The following is a 16404-nucleotide window of genomic DNA, read 5'->3' on the forward strand; positions in this document are numbered from 1 at the left end:
TTTTTTTACTGACATGGAGAGGAAAGAAGAGAAGAAAGAAGAGGAGCCGGCTATAAAATAAAAGCCAGCTGCAGCACACATGGAGAGGAAAGAAGAGGAGCCGGCTATAAAATACTCCCTTCGGTCCTTTTTACTCTGCATATTAGGTTTGTCCGAAGACAATCTCATTCAACTTTGACTAAGTTTGTATAAAAAATTATAAACATTCACATAACAACACAAATATCTTTAGATTCATCTTGAAATATATTTTCATATTATATTTATTAGATATTATAGATGCTAATAATTTTTAATATAAATTTGGTCAAACTTAGCAAAGTTTGTCTTTCGACAAAACCAATGTGCAGAGTAAAAAGGACCGGAGGGAGTAAAAGCCAGCTGCAGTACATGCTCTTAGACACTATGTGAGAGTGGGAGATGGGCCATGTATTAATGAAGCTAGCTATACTATTAACCATGCTCTTATCAGTAGTACTCCCTCCGGTCCTTTTTAATTCGCATATAAGATTTGACTGAAGTGGAAACCCGTAAAAACCATGATTCTGCCATTTCAACGTTGATATTATCTCACATCTAGATATGAAATAGCAAACCCGTAATTTAAAATAGTGATCTAAACATTTTTATATTAGTTTACGGAGGGAATACAGTATATGATTCTGCCATTTCAACGTTGAAACTTTTTATTTATTTTGGTGCAGTGGTCGGTGGATTTTATTGACATGGGCGCACAACTCCTCCATTCCGTTCGAGTTATAAAAAACACCAGCTTGAACTTGGTTGACGTCAGGCGAGCTCCACCGATGGCGGATGTGGAGGCACCGGCGGCCAAGCGGCTGGCCCGCGCGGGCAGCTTCTCGGGCGTGTGGTGGAAGCTCGGCGACCCCGCCGGGGACCCGGCCGCGGTGGAGCGCCGGCTGCGCGCCGTCGCCGACGAGGAGGCCGCCGTCCGTGCCCGCATCCAGAGCCGCCACGCCAGTGCGCGCGGCGTCCGGCGCGGCATCGCCGTCGCCTCCCTCGCCATCGAGGTGCGTCACCTACCTTCATCATCTGCTAACTTGCTCATCCGTCCGTTGCTCCCATCAGCCGGCCATCGATCTCCATGGCCGATCGCCTCCTGTAAATAAATCCAAGCAGCAAGAAGAACATATATACAGTAACTTTGATGGATCCATTCATCTGAACCTGATTGAGCAGGTTTAGGCAGTTGCATGCTGACGGTCTGCTTAACATTTGATAGGTGGTGGCGTTGGTTCATGCTTACTGGACGGCGAGGCGGCGGAGCGTGGCCGGGTGGAGCAGGAAGCTGCTGCTCCTGTTTGCGCCTCCTCTGCTCGCCGTACCCGCCTCGGCCGCCGTCGTCTTGGCTGCGTTCGCCAGGCTGCACAAAATGTGTAAGTTCATACAGTATCAAATATCAATCAAGCGCCGTAAAGAAATTAAGATCACAAGCATCTCCGATGGTCTATCAGATGTGCTAGATTAGATACATCCGTTTGAGCGAGTGACAAGTAATATGAATCCAAGGGAGTAATTCTTTTGATGAAATTCTGCACATGGCAGTGGAGGCGCGGGACGAGCAGCGGCTGAGGGCGCTGGTGGCGGAGCGCAAGGCCAAGATCGGGCAGTTCAGAGGCAGCCACCACAACATGCAGAAGCTCATCGAGGTCTCCACTGTACGTCCTGCTTCTCTCCTCTCCTGCATACACACACTCATTCATATACATACATACACACACCAAATCAGTCACCATATACTACTAGTGTACACACATGCTGCGATCTGATGCCCATCATCATGAGTCATGATGCAGTTTAATACTGCATCTGATGCTATTAGATTTTCTTCTGCCTGATCAATTAACGTGCTGTGCTCATCGCCATGGATGGATGCAGAAGTACGATCCAGATGCTGCTGCTGCTGCTGCTACTTCCGACCAGCCGGTCACTGCCGCCGCCGCCGGGAGGATCAAGCGGAGCCACTCGCGGCTGAGCTTCCACATCGGAGACGACTGACTCAACCTCCATCCACCTTCTCCGCATCATCCATGGCGACGACGACGACATCATCGATCACGCGTGCAACATTTGTCTTCACTAGCCTAGTGGCACTACCAGCATAGTAAGGCCCGCGGATTACTAGCATAATACGTGAAAAAAAGTGTGGCTTCAGGCATATTTATACACGTACGTGCAGACACATTGGTTGGTTGGTTTGGTTGTACCCTTGGGCATTTCAATTGGGACACTTTTTTGCGATTCAATTCGGGTTGTGCTGTGAGCCAGCCTTTGTGGGCTGGCATATCGTACATTGCTGGCATGACACACCATCACATCATGCTGCTAGCTTGGATGCATGTCTGTCCTGAGATCTTGGCATGCCAGAACGTGCCCATCATAACCACAACCACAGCACAAATGTACGCATATAATATGAACCAGAGAGGGTTTATTTCAGTGGTTAGCCAGGCATGCGGTTGTGCAGTCTAACCATTCTAGTTCGATTCCTAAAACTGACAGGTGATTCACATGGGTTTCCCCTCATACCGGCCCTAGAGCGTATCGAGGAATTATAGTATCATGTGCCTATTATTCTTGATTCTAACTCCACGAGCCCAACTACTGGCCGCCCTTTCAAATTTGAATTGGGATTGTTGCACCGGGAAGACTTTACTATTAGGGAAAACCTTATATACAGAATCTTAGCAGCAGCGCGGCATAAAAACAGGCGCTGCTGCTAAGTAGTAGCAGCACGGCTACGGAAAGCTCGCTACTGGTGCAAACTTAGCAGTAGCGCGTGACGCTTAAACCGCGCTGCTACAAAAATCCACCGACAATACACAACGACATAAGTTTACCAGTAGCGCCGTGCCAGGGAGCCCGCTGCTGCTAATGCCATAGTAGCAGCACGCTTTTTTGTCACCTCGTTGCTGCTAATTTTGAAATTGTGCACAGGGTTCGCCCGTTTAGCAGTAGCGCGTGACAGGAAAGCGCGCTGTTGCTACGTGTTGGGGAACGTAGCAGAAATTCAAAATTTTCCTACGTGTCACCAAGATCTATCTATGGAGACATTAGCAACGAGGGGAAGGAGAGTGCATCTACATACCCTTGTAGATCGCTAAGCGGAAGCGTTCAAGTGAACGGGGTTGATGGAGTCGTACTCGTCGTGATTCAAATCACCGATGATCAAGTGCCGAACGGACGGCACCTCCGCGTTCAACACACGTACAGCCCGGTGACGTCTCCCACGCCTTGATCCAGCAAGGAGAGAGGGAGAGGTTGAGGAAGACTCCATCCAGCAGCAGCACAACGGCGTGGTGGTGATGGAGGAGCGTGGCTATCCTGCAGGGCTTCGCCAAGCACCGCAGAAGAGGAGGAAGAAAAGACGCAGGGCTGCACCAAGAGAGATTGAATCGCGTCTGTGGGCAGCCCCCTAGGCCTCATATATATAGGGGAAGGGGAGGGCAGCGCCCCCTCTAGGGTTCCCACCCCTAGGGGGGGGGGGGGGCGGCAGCCCTAGATGGGGTCAAGGGTGGCGGCCAAGAGGGGGAGAGGAGAGGGAGGCGCCCCAATATGGGCCCTAAGGCCCATATCCCATTAGGGTTTGCCCCCTTTCCACCTCTTGGGCACCTTGGGCCCTTGTGGGAGGCGCATCAGCCCACTAAGGGGCTGGTCCCTCACCACTCTTAGCCCACGCAAGCCTCCGGGGTTGGTGGCCCCACTTGGTGGACCCCCGGGACCCTCCGGTGGTCCCGGCACGTTACCGATAAACCTCGAAACTCTTCCGGTGACCAAAACAGGACTTCCCATATATAAATCTTTACCTCTGGACCATTCCGGAACTCCTCGTGACGTCCGGGATCTCATCCGGGACTCCGAACAACATTCGGTAACCACATACAAACTTCCTTTATAACCCTAGCGTCATCGAACCTTAAGTGTGTAGACCCTACGGGTTCGGGAGACATGCAGACATGACCGAGACGTTCTCCAGTCAATAACCAACAGCGGGATCTGGATACCCATGTTGGCTCCCACATGTTCCACGATGATCTCATCGGATGAACCACGATGTCAAGGACTTAATCAATCCCGTATACAATTCCCTTTGTCTATCGGTATGATACTTGCCCGAGATTCGATCGTCGGTATCCCGATACCTTGTTCAATCTCGTTACCGGCAAGTCTCTTTACTCGTTCCGTAACACATCATCCCGTGATCAACTCCTTGATCACATTGTGCACATTATGATGATGTCCTACCGAGTGGGCCCAGAGATACCTCTCCGTTTACACGGAGTGACAAATCCCAGTCTCGATTCGTGCCAACCCAACAGACACTTTCGGAGATACCCGTAGTGTACCTTTATAGCCACCCAGTTACGTTGTGACGTTTGGCACACCCAAAGCACTCCTACGGTATCCGGGAGTTGCACAATCTCATGGTCTAAGGAAATGATACTTGACATTAGAAAAGCTTTAGCATACGAACTACACGATCTAGTGCTATGCTTAGGATTGGGTCTTGTCCATCACATCATTCTCCTAATGATGTGATCCCGTTATCAACGACATCCAATGTCCATGGTCAGGAAACCGTAACCATCTATTGATCAACGAGCTAGTCAACTAGAGGCTTACTAGGGACATGGTGTTGTCTATGTATCCACACATGTATCTGAGTTTCCTATCAATACAATTCTAACATGGATAATAAACGATTATCATGAACAAGGAAATATAATAATAATCAATTTATGATTGCCTCTAGGGCATATTTCCAACAGTCTCCCACTTGCACTAGAGTCAATAATCTAGTTCACATCGCCATGTGATTAACACTCACAGGTCACATCGCCATGTGACTAACACCCAAGAGTTTACTAGAGTCAGTAGTCTAGTTCACATCACTATGTGATTAATACTCAATGAGTTCTAGGTTTGATCATGTTGCTTGTGAGAGAGGTTTTTAGTCAACGGGTCTGAACCTTTCAGATCCGTGTGTGCTTTACAAATCTCTATGTCATCTCCTAGATGTAGCTACCACGTTCTATTTGGAGCTATTCCAAATAACTGTTCTACTTGGAGCTATTCTAAATTGTTGCTCCATTATACGTATCCGGTATCTCTACTCAGAGCTATCCGGATAGGTGTTAAGCTTGCATCGACGTAACTCTTTACGACGAACTCTTTTACCACCTCCATAATCGAGAAAAAATCCTTAGTCCACTAGTTACTAAGGATAACTTTGACCGCTGTCCTGTGATCCATTCTTGGATCACTCTTGTACCCCTTGACTGACTCATGGCAAGGCACACTTCAGGTGCGGTACACAGCATAGCATACTGTAGAGCCTACGTCTTAAGCATAGGGGACGACCTTCATCCTTTCTCTCTATTCTGCCATGGTCGAGCTTTAAGTCTTAGCTTCATACCTTACAACTCAAGCAAGAACTCCTTCTTTGACTGATCCATCTTGAACACCTTCAAGATCATGTCAAGGTATGTGCTCATTTGAAAATACCATTAAGCATTTTGATCTATCCTTATAGATCTTGATGCTCAATGCTCAAGTAGCTTAATCCAGGCTTTCCATTGAAAAAACACTTTTCAAATAACCCTATATGCTTTCTTAGAAATTCTACATCATTTCTGATCATCGATATGTCAACAACATATACTCATCAGGAATTCTATAGTGCTCCCACTCACTTCTTTGGAAATACAAGTTTCTCATAAACTTTGTATAAACCAAAATCTTTGATCATCTCATCAAAGCACACATTCCAACTCCGAGATGCTTACTCCAGTCCTTAGAAGGATTGCTGGAGCTTTGCATACTTATTAGCATATTTCAGGATTGACAAAACCTTCCGGTTGTATCACATACAACCTTTCCTCAAGAAAATCGTGAGGAAACAATGTTTTGACATCCCATCTGCAAGATTTCATAAATAATGCAGTGATCGCTAATATAATTCCAACAGACTCTTAGCATCGCTACGAGTGAGAAAGTCTCATCGTAGTCAACTCCTTGAACTTGTCGGAAAACATCTTAACGACAAGTCGAGCTGTCTTAATGGTGATACTTACCATCATTGTCCGTCTTCCTTTTAAAATCCATATGTACCTAACAGCCTTACGACCATCAAGTAGTTCTTCAAAAGTCTACACTTTGTTTTCATATATGGATCCTCTCTCGGATTATATGGCCTCGAGCCATTTATCGGAATCCGGGCCCACCATCGCTTCTCCATAACTCGTAGGTTCATTGTTGTCTCGCAACATGACTTCCAAGACAGGATTACGTATCCTTGTCATCCTACGAGGTTTGGGAGTGACTTGATCCGAAGTCTCGTGATCAATATCATAAGCTTCCACTTCAATTGGTGTAGGTGCCACAGGAACAATTTCCTGTGCCCTGCCACACACTAGTTGAAGAGACGGTTCAATAACCTCATCAAGTTTCCACCATCCTCCCACTCAATTCTTTCGAGAGAAACTTTTCCTCGAGAAAGGACCCGATTCTTGAAACAATCCCTTATTGCTTTCGGATCTGAGACAGGAGGTATACCCAACTGTTTTGGGTGTCCTATGAAGATGCATTTATCCGCTTTGGGTTCGAGCTTATCAGCCTGAAACTTTTTCACATAAGCGTTGCAGCCCCAAACCTTTTAAGAAATGACAGCTTAGGTTTCTCTAAACCATAGTTCATATGGTGTCATCTCATCGGAATTACGTGGTGCCCCTTTTTAAAGTGAATGTGGTTGTCTCTAATGCCTAACCCATAAACTATCGTGGTAATTCGATAAGAGACATCATGGTATGCATCATATCCAATAGGGTGCAGTTATGATGTTCGGACACACCATCACACTATGGTGTTCCAGGCTGTATCAGTTGTGAAACAATTTCCACAATGTCTTAATTCTGTGCCAAACTCGTAATTCAGATATCCATCTCTATGATCATATCATAGATATTTTATCCTCTTGTCACGACGATCTTTCAACTTCACCTTGAAATTACTTGAACCTTTCAATAATTCAGACTCGTGATTCATCAAGCAAATATACTCAACATTTACTCAAATCATCTGTGAAGTTAAAACATAATGATATCCACTACATGCCTCAACACTCATTGGACTGCACACATCAAAATGTATTACTTCCAACAAGTTGCTTTCTAGTTCCATTTTACTGAAAAACGAGGCTTTCAGTCATCTTGCCCATGTGGTATTATTTGCATGTCTCAAGTGATTCAAAAATCAAGTGAGTCCAAACGGTCCATCTGTATAGAGTTTCTTCATGCATATACACCAATAGACATGGTTCGCATGTCTCAAACTTTTCAAAATGAGTGAGCCCAAAGATCCATCAACATGGAGCTTCCTCATGCGTTTTATACCGATATGACTTACGTGGCAGTGCCACAAGTAGGTGGTACTATCATTACTATCTTTTTTGGCATGAACATGTGTCTCACTATGATCGAGATTCAATGAACCATTCATTTTAGGCGTAAGACCATTGAAGGTATTATTCAAATAAACAGAGTAACCATTATTCTCCTTAAATGAATAACCGTATTGCGATAGACATAATCCAATCATGTCTATGCTCAATGCAAACACCAATCTCGATGGTAGAGGGAGCGTGCGATGCTTGATCATATCAACATTGGAAAAACTTCCAACACATATCGTCAGCTCACCTTTAGCTAGTCTCTGTTTATTCCGTAGCTTTTATTTCGAGTTACTAACACTTAGCAACCGAACCGGTATCTAATACCCTGGTGCTACTAGGAGTACTAGTAAAGTACACATTAACATAATGTATATCCAATATACTTCCATCGACAGCCTTCTCATCTACCAAGTATCTAGGGTAATTCTGCTCCAGTGGCTGTTCCCCTTATTACAGAAGCACCGAGTCTCGGGTTTGGGTTCAACCTTGGGTTTCTTCACAAGAGCAGCAGCTGAATTGCCATTTCATGAAGTATCCCTTCTTGCCCTTGCCCTTCCTGAAACTAGTGGTTTCACTGACCATCAACAATTGATGCTCCTTCTTGATTTCTACTTTCGTGGTGTCAAACATCGCGAATATCTCAAGGATCATCATATATGTCCCTGATATATTATAGTTCATCACGAAGCTCTAGCAGCTTGGTGGTAATGACTTCGGAGAAACATCACTATCTTATCTGGAAGATTAACTCCCACTCGATTCAAATGATTGTTGTACTCAGACAATCTGAGCACAAGCTCAACAATTGAGCTTTTCTCCCTTAGTTTGCAGGCTAAGAAAATCGTCGGAGGTCTTATACCTCTTGACGTGGGCACGAACTTGAAATCCCAATTTCAGCCCTCAAAACATCTCATATGTTTCGCGACGTTTCAAAATGTCTTCGGTGCCACAACTCAAAACCGTTTAACTGAACTATCACGTAGTTATCAAAATGTGTATGTCAGATGTTCGCAACATCCACAGACAACGTTCGAGGTTCAGCACACTGAGCGGTGCATTAAGGACATAAGCCTTCTATGAAGCAATGAGGAAAATCCTTAGTTTACGGACCTAGTCCGCATAATTGCTACTATCAACTTTCAACTAAATTTTCTCTAGGAACATATCTAAACAGTAGAACTATAGCGTGAGCTACGACATAATTTGCAAAATCCTTTTGACTATGTTCAGGATAATTAAGTTCATCTTATGAACTCCCACTCAGATAGACATCCCTCTAGTCATCTAAGTGATTACATGATCCGAGTCAACTAGGCCGTGTCCGATCATCACGTGAGACGGACTAGTCAACGTCGGTGAACATCTTCATGTTGATCGTATCTTCTATACGACTCATGCTCGACCTTTCGGTCTTCTGTGTTCCGAGGCCATGTCTATACACATGCTAGGCTCGTCAAGTTAACCCTAAGTGTTTTGCATGTGTAAAACTGTCTTACACCCGTTGTATGTGAACGTAAGGATCTATCACACCCGATCATCACGTGGTGCTTCGAAACGACGAACTTTAGCAACGGTGCACAGTTAGGGGAGAACACTTCTTGAAATTGTTGTGAGGGATCATCTTATTTACTACCGTCGTTCTAAGCAAATAAGATGTATAAACATGATAAACATCACATGCAATCAAATAGTGACATGATATGGCCAATATCACTTTGCTCCTTTTGATCTCCATCTTCGGGGCTCCATGATCATCATCGTCACCGGCATGACACCATGATCTCCATCATCATGATCTCCATCATCGTGTCTCCATGAAGTTGTCACGTCATCTATTACTTCTACTACTACAGCTAACGTTTAGCAATAAAGTAAAGTAATTACATGACGTTTATGTTGACATGCAGGTCATAAATAAATTAAGACAACTCCTATGGCTCCTGCCGGTTGTCATACTCATCGACATGCAAGTCGTGATTCCTATTACAAGAACATGATCAATCTCATACATCACATATATCATTCATCACATCCTTTGGCCATATCACATCACATAGCATACCCTGCAAAAACAAGTTAGACGTCCTCTAATTGTTGTTTGCATGTTTTACGTGGCTGCTATGGGTTTCTAGCAAGAACGTTTCTTACCTACGCAAAGACCACAACGTGATATGCCAATTGCTATTTACCCTTCATAAGGACCCTTTTCATCGAATCCGATCCGACTAAAGTGGGAGAGACAGACACCCGCTAGCCACCTTATGCAACTAGTGCATGTTTGTCGGTGGAACCGGTCTCACGTAAGAGTACTTGTAAGGTTGGTCCGGGCCGCTTCATCCCACGATGCCGCCGAATCAAGATAAGACTAGTAACGGCAAGCATATTGAACAAAATCAACGCCCACAACTACTTTGTGTTCTACTCGTGCATAGAATCTACGCAATAGACCTAGCTCATGATGCCACTGTCGGGGAACGTAGCAGAAATTCAAAATTTTCCTACGTGTCACCAAGATCTATCTATGGAGAGATTAGCAACGAGGGGAAGGAGAGTGCATCTACATACCCTTGTAGATCGCTAAGCGGAAGCGTTCAAGTGAACGGGGTTGATGGAGTCGTACTCGTCGTGATTCAAATCACCGATGATCAAGTGCCGAACGGACGGCACCTCCGCGTTCAACACACGTACAGCCCGGTGATGTCTCCCACGCCTTGATCCAGCAAGGAGAGAGGGAGAGGTTGAGGAAGACTCCATCCAGCAGCAGCACAACGGCGTGGTGGTGATGGAGGAGCGTGGCTATCCTGCAGGGCTTCGCCAAGCACCGCAGAAGAGGAGGAAGAAGAGACACAAGGCTGCACCAAGAGAGATTGAATCGCGTCTGTGGGCAGCCCCCTAGGCCTCATATATATAGGGGAAGGGGAGGGCAGCGCCCCCTCTAGGGTTCCCACCCCTAGGGGGGGGGGGCGGCAGCCCTAGATGGGGTCAAGGGTGGCGGCCAAGAGGGGAGAGGAGAGGGAGGCGCCCCAATATGGGCCCTAAGGCCCATATCCCATTAGGGTTTGCCCCCTTTCCACCTCTTGGGCACCTTGGGCCCTTGTGGGAGGCGCACCAGCCTACTAAGGGGCTGGTCCCTCACCACTCTTAGCCCACGCAAGCCTCCGGGGTTGGTGGCCCCACTTGGTGGACCCCCGGGACCCTCCGGTGGTCCCGGCACGTTACCGATAAACCCCGAAACTCTTCCGGTGACCAAAATAGGACTTCCCATATATAAATCTTTACCTCTGGACCATTCCGGAACTCCTCATGACGTCCGGGATCTCATCCGGGACTCCGAACAACATTCGGTAACCACATACAAACTTCCTTTATAACCCTAGCGTCATCGAACCTTAAGTGTGTAGACCCTACGGGTTCGGGAGACATGCAGACATGACCGAGACGTTCTCCAGTCAATAACCAACAGCGGGATCTGGATACCCATGTTGGCTCCCACATGTTCCACGATGATCTCATCGGATGAACCACGATGTCAAGGACTTAATCAATCCCGTATACAATTCCCTTTGTCTATCGGTATGATACTTGCCCGAGATTCGATCGTCGGTATCCCGATACCTTGTTCAATCTCGTTACCGGCAAGTCTCTTTACTCGTTCCGTAACACATCATCCCGTGATCAACTCCTTGATCACATTGTGCACATTATGATGATGTCCTACCGAGTGGGCCCAGAGATACCTCTCCGTTTACACGGAGTGACAAATCCCAGTCTCGATTCGTGCCAACCCAACAGACACTTTCGGAGATACCCGTAGTGTACCTTTATAGCCACCCAGTTACGTTGTGACGTTTGGCACACCCAAAGCACTCCTACGGTATCCGGGAGTTGCACAATCTCATGGTCTAAGGAAATGATACTTGACATTAGAAAAGCTTTAGCATACGAACTACACGATCTAGTGCTATGCTTAGGATTGGGTCTTGTCCATCACATCATTCTCCTAATGATGTGATCCCGTTATCAACGACATCCAATGTCCATGGTCAGGAAACCGTAACCATCTATTGATCAACGAGCTAGTCAACTAGAGGCTTACTAGGGACATGGTGTTGTCTATGTATCCACACATGTATCTGAGTTTCCTATCAATACAATTCTAACATGGATAATAAACGATTATCATGAACAAGGAAATATAATAATAATCAATTTACTACGCTCTTAGCAGCAGCGCGCTTTCTCTCCCGCGCTACTGCTAAGACGCAGCACCCACCACCTTTTCCACCTCCCCCTCCCCATCTCCTCTCCTCCCTTTCCCCTACCTCCCACATCCTCCCTCTCTCACTCTTCTTCTTCCTCAATACTTCTCTCCCCATTACTCTCCCTCTTCTACCTACCTTTCTCTCTCGTCATTACTCCTAGCTATAACTACACCACCTCTATTAATTCATCTCCTTTCTCTTTTTCCTCCTCCCTCCACTAGTTGAAGTTGTCTCCTCCCAAATTAGCTAGCTAGGTAGATGTAGCATTTAGTTAAGTGACCTATTTGCCCCCTAACTATCTTTCTTTGTCAAGAAGATCTTTGTGCACTTTTGACCTCCCTACATCATCATCTCCACCGTGTGCTCGATCTCGAGATAGAGGTGTGATTAATATTTCATGCTTTTGCAAAATGGAAATATGTTTATGCATGTGTGTGTGATATTTTTATGGAAATTGTGTGTGTGGCATGAGTTGACGCCAAATTATGCATTTGAGTTGCCTATGTTTTGCCGAAATGTCGATTTATTTCCGTTTCGGCGAATTCCGGGCAAACTCTAGATCTATATATGTCCTATTTTTAAGGAATGCCATGCCGAATTTTTGTATGACTTTGATGAATGCATGCATTTTTATAATCAATTTGTTTATTATTACCGTGCAGAGTTGACGATGGTCAGTGGAACGATGGTGGACAGGTGGTTGCGGTCGGCGGTGCAGGACATGAAGGAAAATAATCAGGCAGAGGTTTTATGTCCGTGTCGAAAATGCAAAGGAATAGTTTGGCTTGACCCTCATGTCGATGGTCGTGTCGAAGCGCACCTGCTCATGACTGGTTTCATGGATGGCTATACTCGGTGGATAACTGAAGATGAGGATGACGATGTTGAGGATGCCGACGGGGCAAGCAATGATGACACGGGGCAAGACGAAGAGATGATCGATAATGGCGGCGGGGAAGAGGCCGGACATGGCGGTGGAGAAGGGGCCGGACATGGCGGCGGAGAGAACGACATGGACTCCACGCAGCAGAGTTCGTCGGTACTAAGTTCAATCATGCGGGACCCTCATGTTCAAGCATTGCTTCGCAAGGAGACGAGTACTGAGAGAGCTTCTTCTAGAGAGGAGGCTAAGCTGGAGCAACTGGTGGTAGACTCGAACACTCCATTGTATGATGGTTGCAATCCTGAGGTGACCCGCTTGAGTTTCACGCTCCAACTGCTGAAGACGAAGGCTAAAAACAAATGGACCGACACTAGCCTCGATGAGCATCTCAAGTACCTAAAGGATGTTCTTCCCGAGGGTAATCTATGTCCTAGTAGTGTTGATGAGGCCAAGAAGATCGTGTGCCCTCTTGATCTGCCACACATTAGATACCATGCATGTATCAATGATTGCATAATTTATCGGAAGGAGCACGCGGAAAAAACAAGTTGTCCGGTGTGCAATGCTTCTCAATACAAGAAGGCCGGGAAGAAATGTCCCCAGAAAGTGGTATGGTACTTACCGATCACTCCCCGTCTCCAGAGGTATTTTGTAGATCCCAAGGAAGCAAAGCTAATGCGCTGGCACGCGGAGAGGAAGAAGCCCGGCGATGGAGATGATCTGAAGCTGAGACACGTCAAGGATGGAAGCCAGTGGAGAGCATTGAACAGCTTCTATCGGTATTTTGAATGTGATGCAAGGAACATCGTGCTCGGCGCGTGTACCGATGGCATGAATCCGTTTGGCAACCAGAGCACCAACCATAGCACATGGCCCGTGTTTGTATGGATGTACAACCTCCCCCTGGTTGTGCATGAAATCGAAGTACATTCACATGAGCATGCTTATTCAAGGGCTGAAACAACCAGGAAATAATATTAATTTGTATCTGGGGCTACTTCAGGAGGAGTTAGACACATTATGGAAAACACCGGCCAAGACATGGGACGCCAGCAAAGGCGAGTATTTCAACATGAGAGCCGCGCTGATCACGACAGTGCACGACTATCTTGGTTACGGATATGTGGCAGGCCAGGTGTGCCATGGATATTGCGGATGCACGCGGTGCATGGATGATACGACGTCTCAGCAGCTAACATCAAGGAAAGATGGCGGGTCTGGGAAAATCATGTACATGGGGCATCGAAGATGGCTCAAACAGGATGACCCGTGGAGAAACCGTGGAGATCTATTCAATGGTCACGCTGAGCATCGAGGACCTCCACGTAAGCAGAGCGGTGCCGAAATCGATGAGCTGTTGAAAAACTGGAAGGAGTGCCCCACGCCGGGAAAGACGATGAGAAAGGCGCCGGAGCCGCTGCTGAAGGTATGGAAGACGAGGTCTGTGTTCTGGGACTTGGAGTACTGGCACAAACTCGATACACCTCATTGCCTTGATCAAATGCATATCTGTAAGAATGTCCTTGAGAGCTTGCTCGCAACACTGATGAACATGCCAGATAAGACCAAGGATGGGCCGAAGGCAAGAAAAGACTTGCAAGATTTGAAAATCAGGGAAGATCTGCACATGCCGCCCCATAAAATGTCAGACGAGACAGAGACGGAGACAGAGGCACGGGAGAAGAAGGGCAAGAAAATAAAAAATGAGGATTATTGCCCCCCTTCTTGCTTCACCTTAAGTCAGACTGAGATCAATCAATTCTTTAAGTGCCTTACCGGAGTCAAAGTTAGTTCCGGTTACTGTGGCAAGATAAGTAGATATCTAGACACGGACAAGAAAAGGTTCAGCGGGATGAAGTCTCATGACTGTCATGTGATGATGACGCAGATATTACCTGTTGCCCTTAGAGGGATAATGGACAAGCACGTCCGTGACACGCTTATTGGTCTCTGCAACTTTTTCGACGTCATCTCTCGAAAGTCGATCAGTGTGAAGCAGCTCCGAAGGCTACAGGAAGAGATCGTTGTGATACTGAATGAGCTTGAGATGTACTTCCCGCCCGCGTTCTTTGACGTGATGGTGCATCTGTGTGTCCATATTGTGGATGACATAATAGACCTGGGGCCGTCATTCCTGCACAACATGATGCCGTTTGAGAGGATGAATGGGATCATCAAAGGATTTGTTCGTAACATGTCCCATCCGGATGGAAGCATCGTCCAGGGCTATTTGACACAAGAGTGCATCTCTTTCTGTGAGAATTTTCTATATGGCGTAGACCAGCCGCCTGGTGTTAGTGTTGGTTTGCCCGTTAACAAGCACGATGGGAGGCTCGAAGGAGAAGGTCACTGCAACGGTCGCAGGGAACTGCACGTGGCATACTTAGATCGACACAGCGACTTTGACAGAGCAAACTTGGTAGTGCTACAACACCTAGACGAGGTAGATCCTTTCGTGGCACTGCACAAAGAAATTATCGCAAAGAAGTATCGTGACCGGGGGGTATGCAGGACGGACACCGAAGTTACTAGAGAGCACAACTCCACTTTCCTGCATTGGTTCAAAGAGCATATTATTGCTAATCCCCCGGAGGAGGGCTCTAAGGACGGATTGCTCATATACGCTTTAGCACATGGCCCCTCGCCCAACCTCGTAACCTATCAGGCATATGATATCAACGGATACACGTTCTGCACGGAGGCCAAAGATATGGACAGTGATGAATATCAGAACTCAGGGGTGACGATGGAATGCATGACCGGCAGCGACAACGGCGCAACTGAACGATTTTATGGAAGGGTCGAGGAGATCTGGGAGCTTGACTACTCTGGATGGCACAACACGACGATGTTCCGTGTCAGATGGGCTAAGAATGTCGAAAGAGAAAGCCGGATTTTCACTACCATGACTATACCCAACGCCAAGAGCGCTACCGTGAACGCTATCGCAAAAAATGAGCCATGGGTACACACTAAGCACGTGACACAATGCTTCTTCATAACCGACCCATGCAATCCCAGTTGTGTTGTTGTGAGGAAAGGCAAAAGAAACATCATTGGAATGGATGGAGTCGCCAACGAGGAAGACTATGATCAGTACGGCAACCCAACGAGGGAAGATGACGATGATGATGAAGTATACGCCAAAAGAAGAATCAATACTACATTACCAAAGAAAAATCGTACTCCATAGAAAAGGCAAAGTCACAATGAGGGGCTCAATTATTCTTCGATGAATAAGAAGGGAAAGAAGCTGACTCAAAAACGAAAACGTCAGCGCTGAGGAATCGGTCAAATGATGTAATATATATATATATATATATATATATATATATATATATATATATATATTCCTATTTTGTATACAAACTTAATTAGCCATTATTATGCATGGGTCCAATGATGTAATATATATATATGTTCCTATTTTGTATACACACTTAGCCATTATTATGCAAGGGTCCAATGATGTAATATATATGTTCCTATTATGTTGAGGAAAAAAAAAGGGAAACTAGTTATAGCAGTAGCGCTTTAGTGAAAAAGAGCTACAGCTAGTCAAGGTAGCAGTAGCGGTTTCTGCAGAAAATCGCTATAGCTGCTCGTAATAGTAGTAGCGCGTTTCGTGTAAACGCGCTACTGCTACGTCCACTTAACCCAAAATTCTCCCTCTCCCTGCTTCATCCTGCCTCTTTTCCCCCAAACCCCCACTCTCTCTTCCCCGGCCCCGTCGCACCGCCGCGCCCGCCCCCGACCTCGGCGCGCTCGCCCCCGACCCCGCCGCGCCC

General features: G+C 46.4%; 1 protein-coding gene across 1 annotated transcript; it reads left to right on the plus strand.

Moving 5' to 3' along the window:
• The first annotated feature begins 767 nt into the window (after positions 1-767).
• On the plus strand, positions 768-2267 carry LOC123129194 (uncharacterized protein At2g24330). The gene is made up of 4 exons (XM_044549434.1): positions 768-1031; positions 1244-1397; positions 1567-1679; positions 1900-2267. The coding sequence occupies exons 1-4, from the start codon at positions 807-809 to the stop codon at positions 2017-2019; spliced, it is 612 nt and encodes a 203-aa protein (XP_044405369.1). The 5' UTR covers positions 768-806; the 3' UTR covers positions 2020-2267.
• The last annotated feature ends 14137 nt before the right edge of the window (positions 2268-16404 follow it).

Source organism: Triticum aestivum, chromosome 6A, assembly GCF_018294505.1.
Source record: "Triticum aestivum cultivar Chinese Spring chromosome 6A, IWGSC CS RefSeq v2.1, whole genome shotgun sequence".
Lineage (NCBI taxonomy): Eukaryota > Viridiplantae > Streptophyta > Magnoliopsida > Poales > Poaceae > Triticum > Triticum aestivum.

Coding starts and splice junctions, on each gene's coding strand:
- LOC123129194 (XM_044549434.1), top strand. CDS start 807: ATGGCGGATGTGGAGGCACCGGCGGCCAAGCGGCTGGCCCGCGCGGGC. Junction 1,032..1,243: donor TCGCCTCCCTCGCCATCGAG/GTGCGTCACCTA, acceptor AACATTTGATAG/GTGGTGGCGTTGGTTCATGC. Junction 1,680..1,899: donor AGCTCATCGAGGTCTCCACT/GTACGTCCTGCT, acceptor GGATGGATGCAG/AAGTACGATCCAGATGCTGC.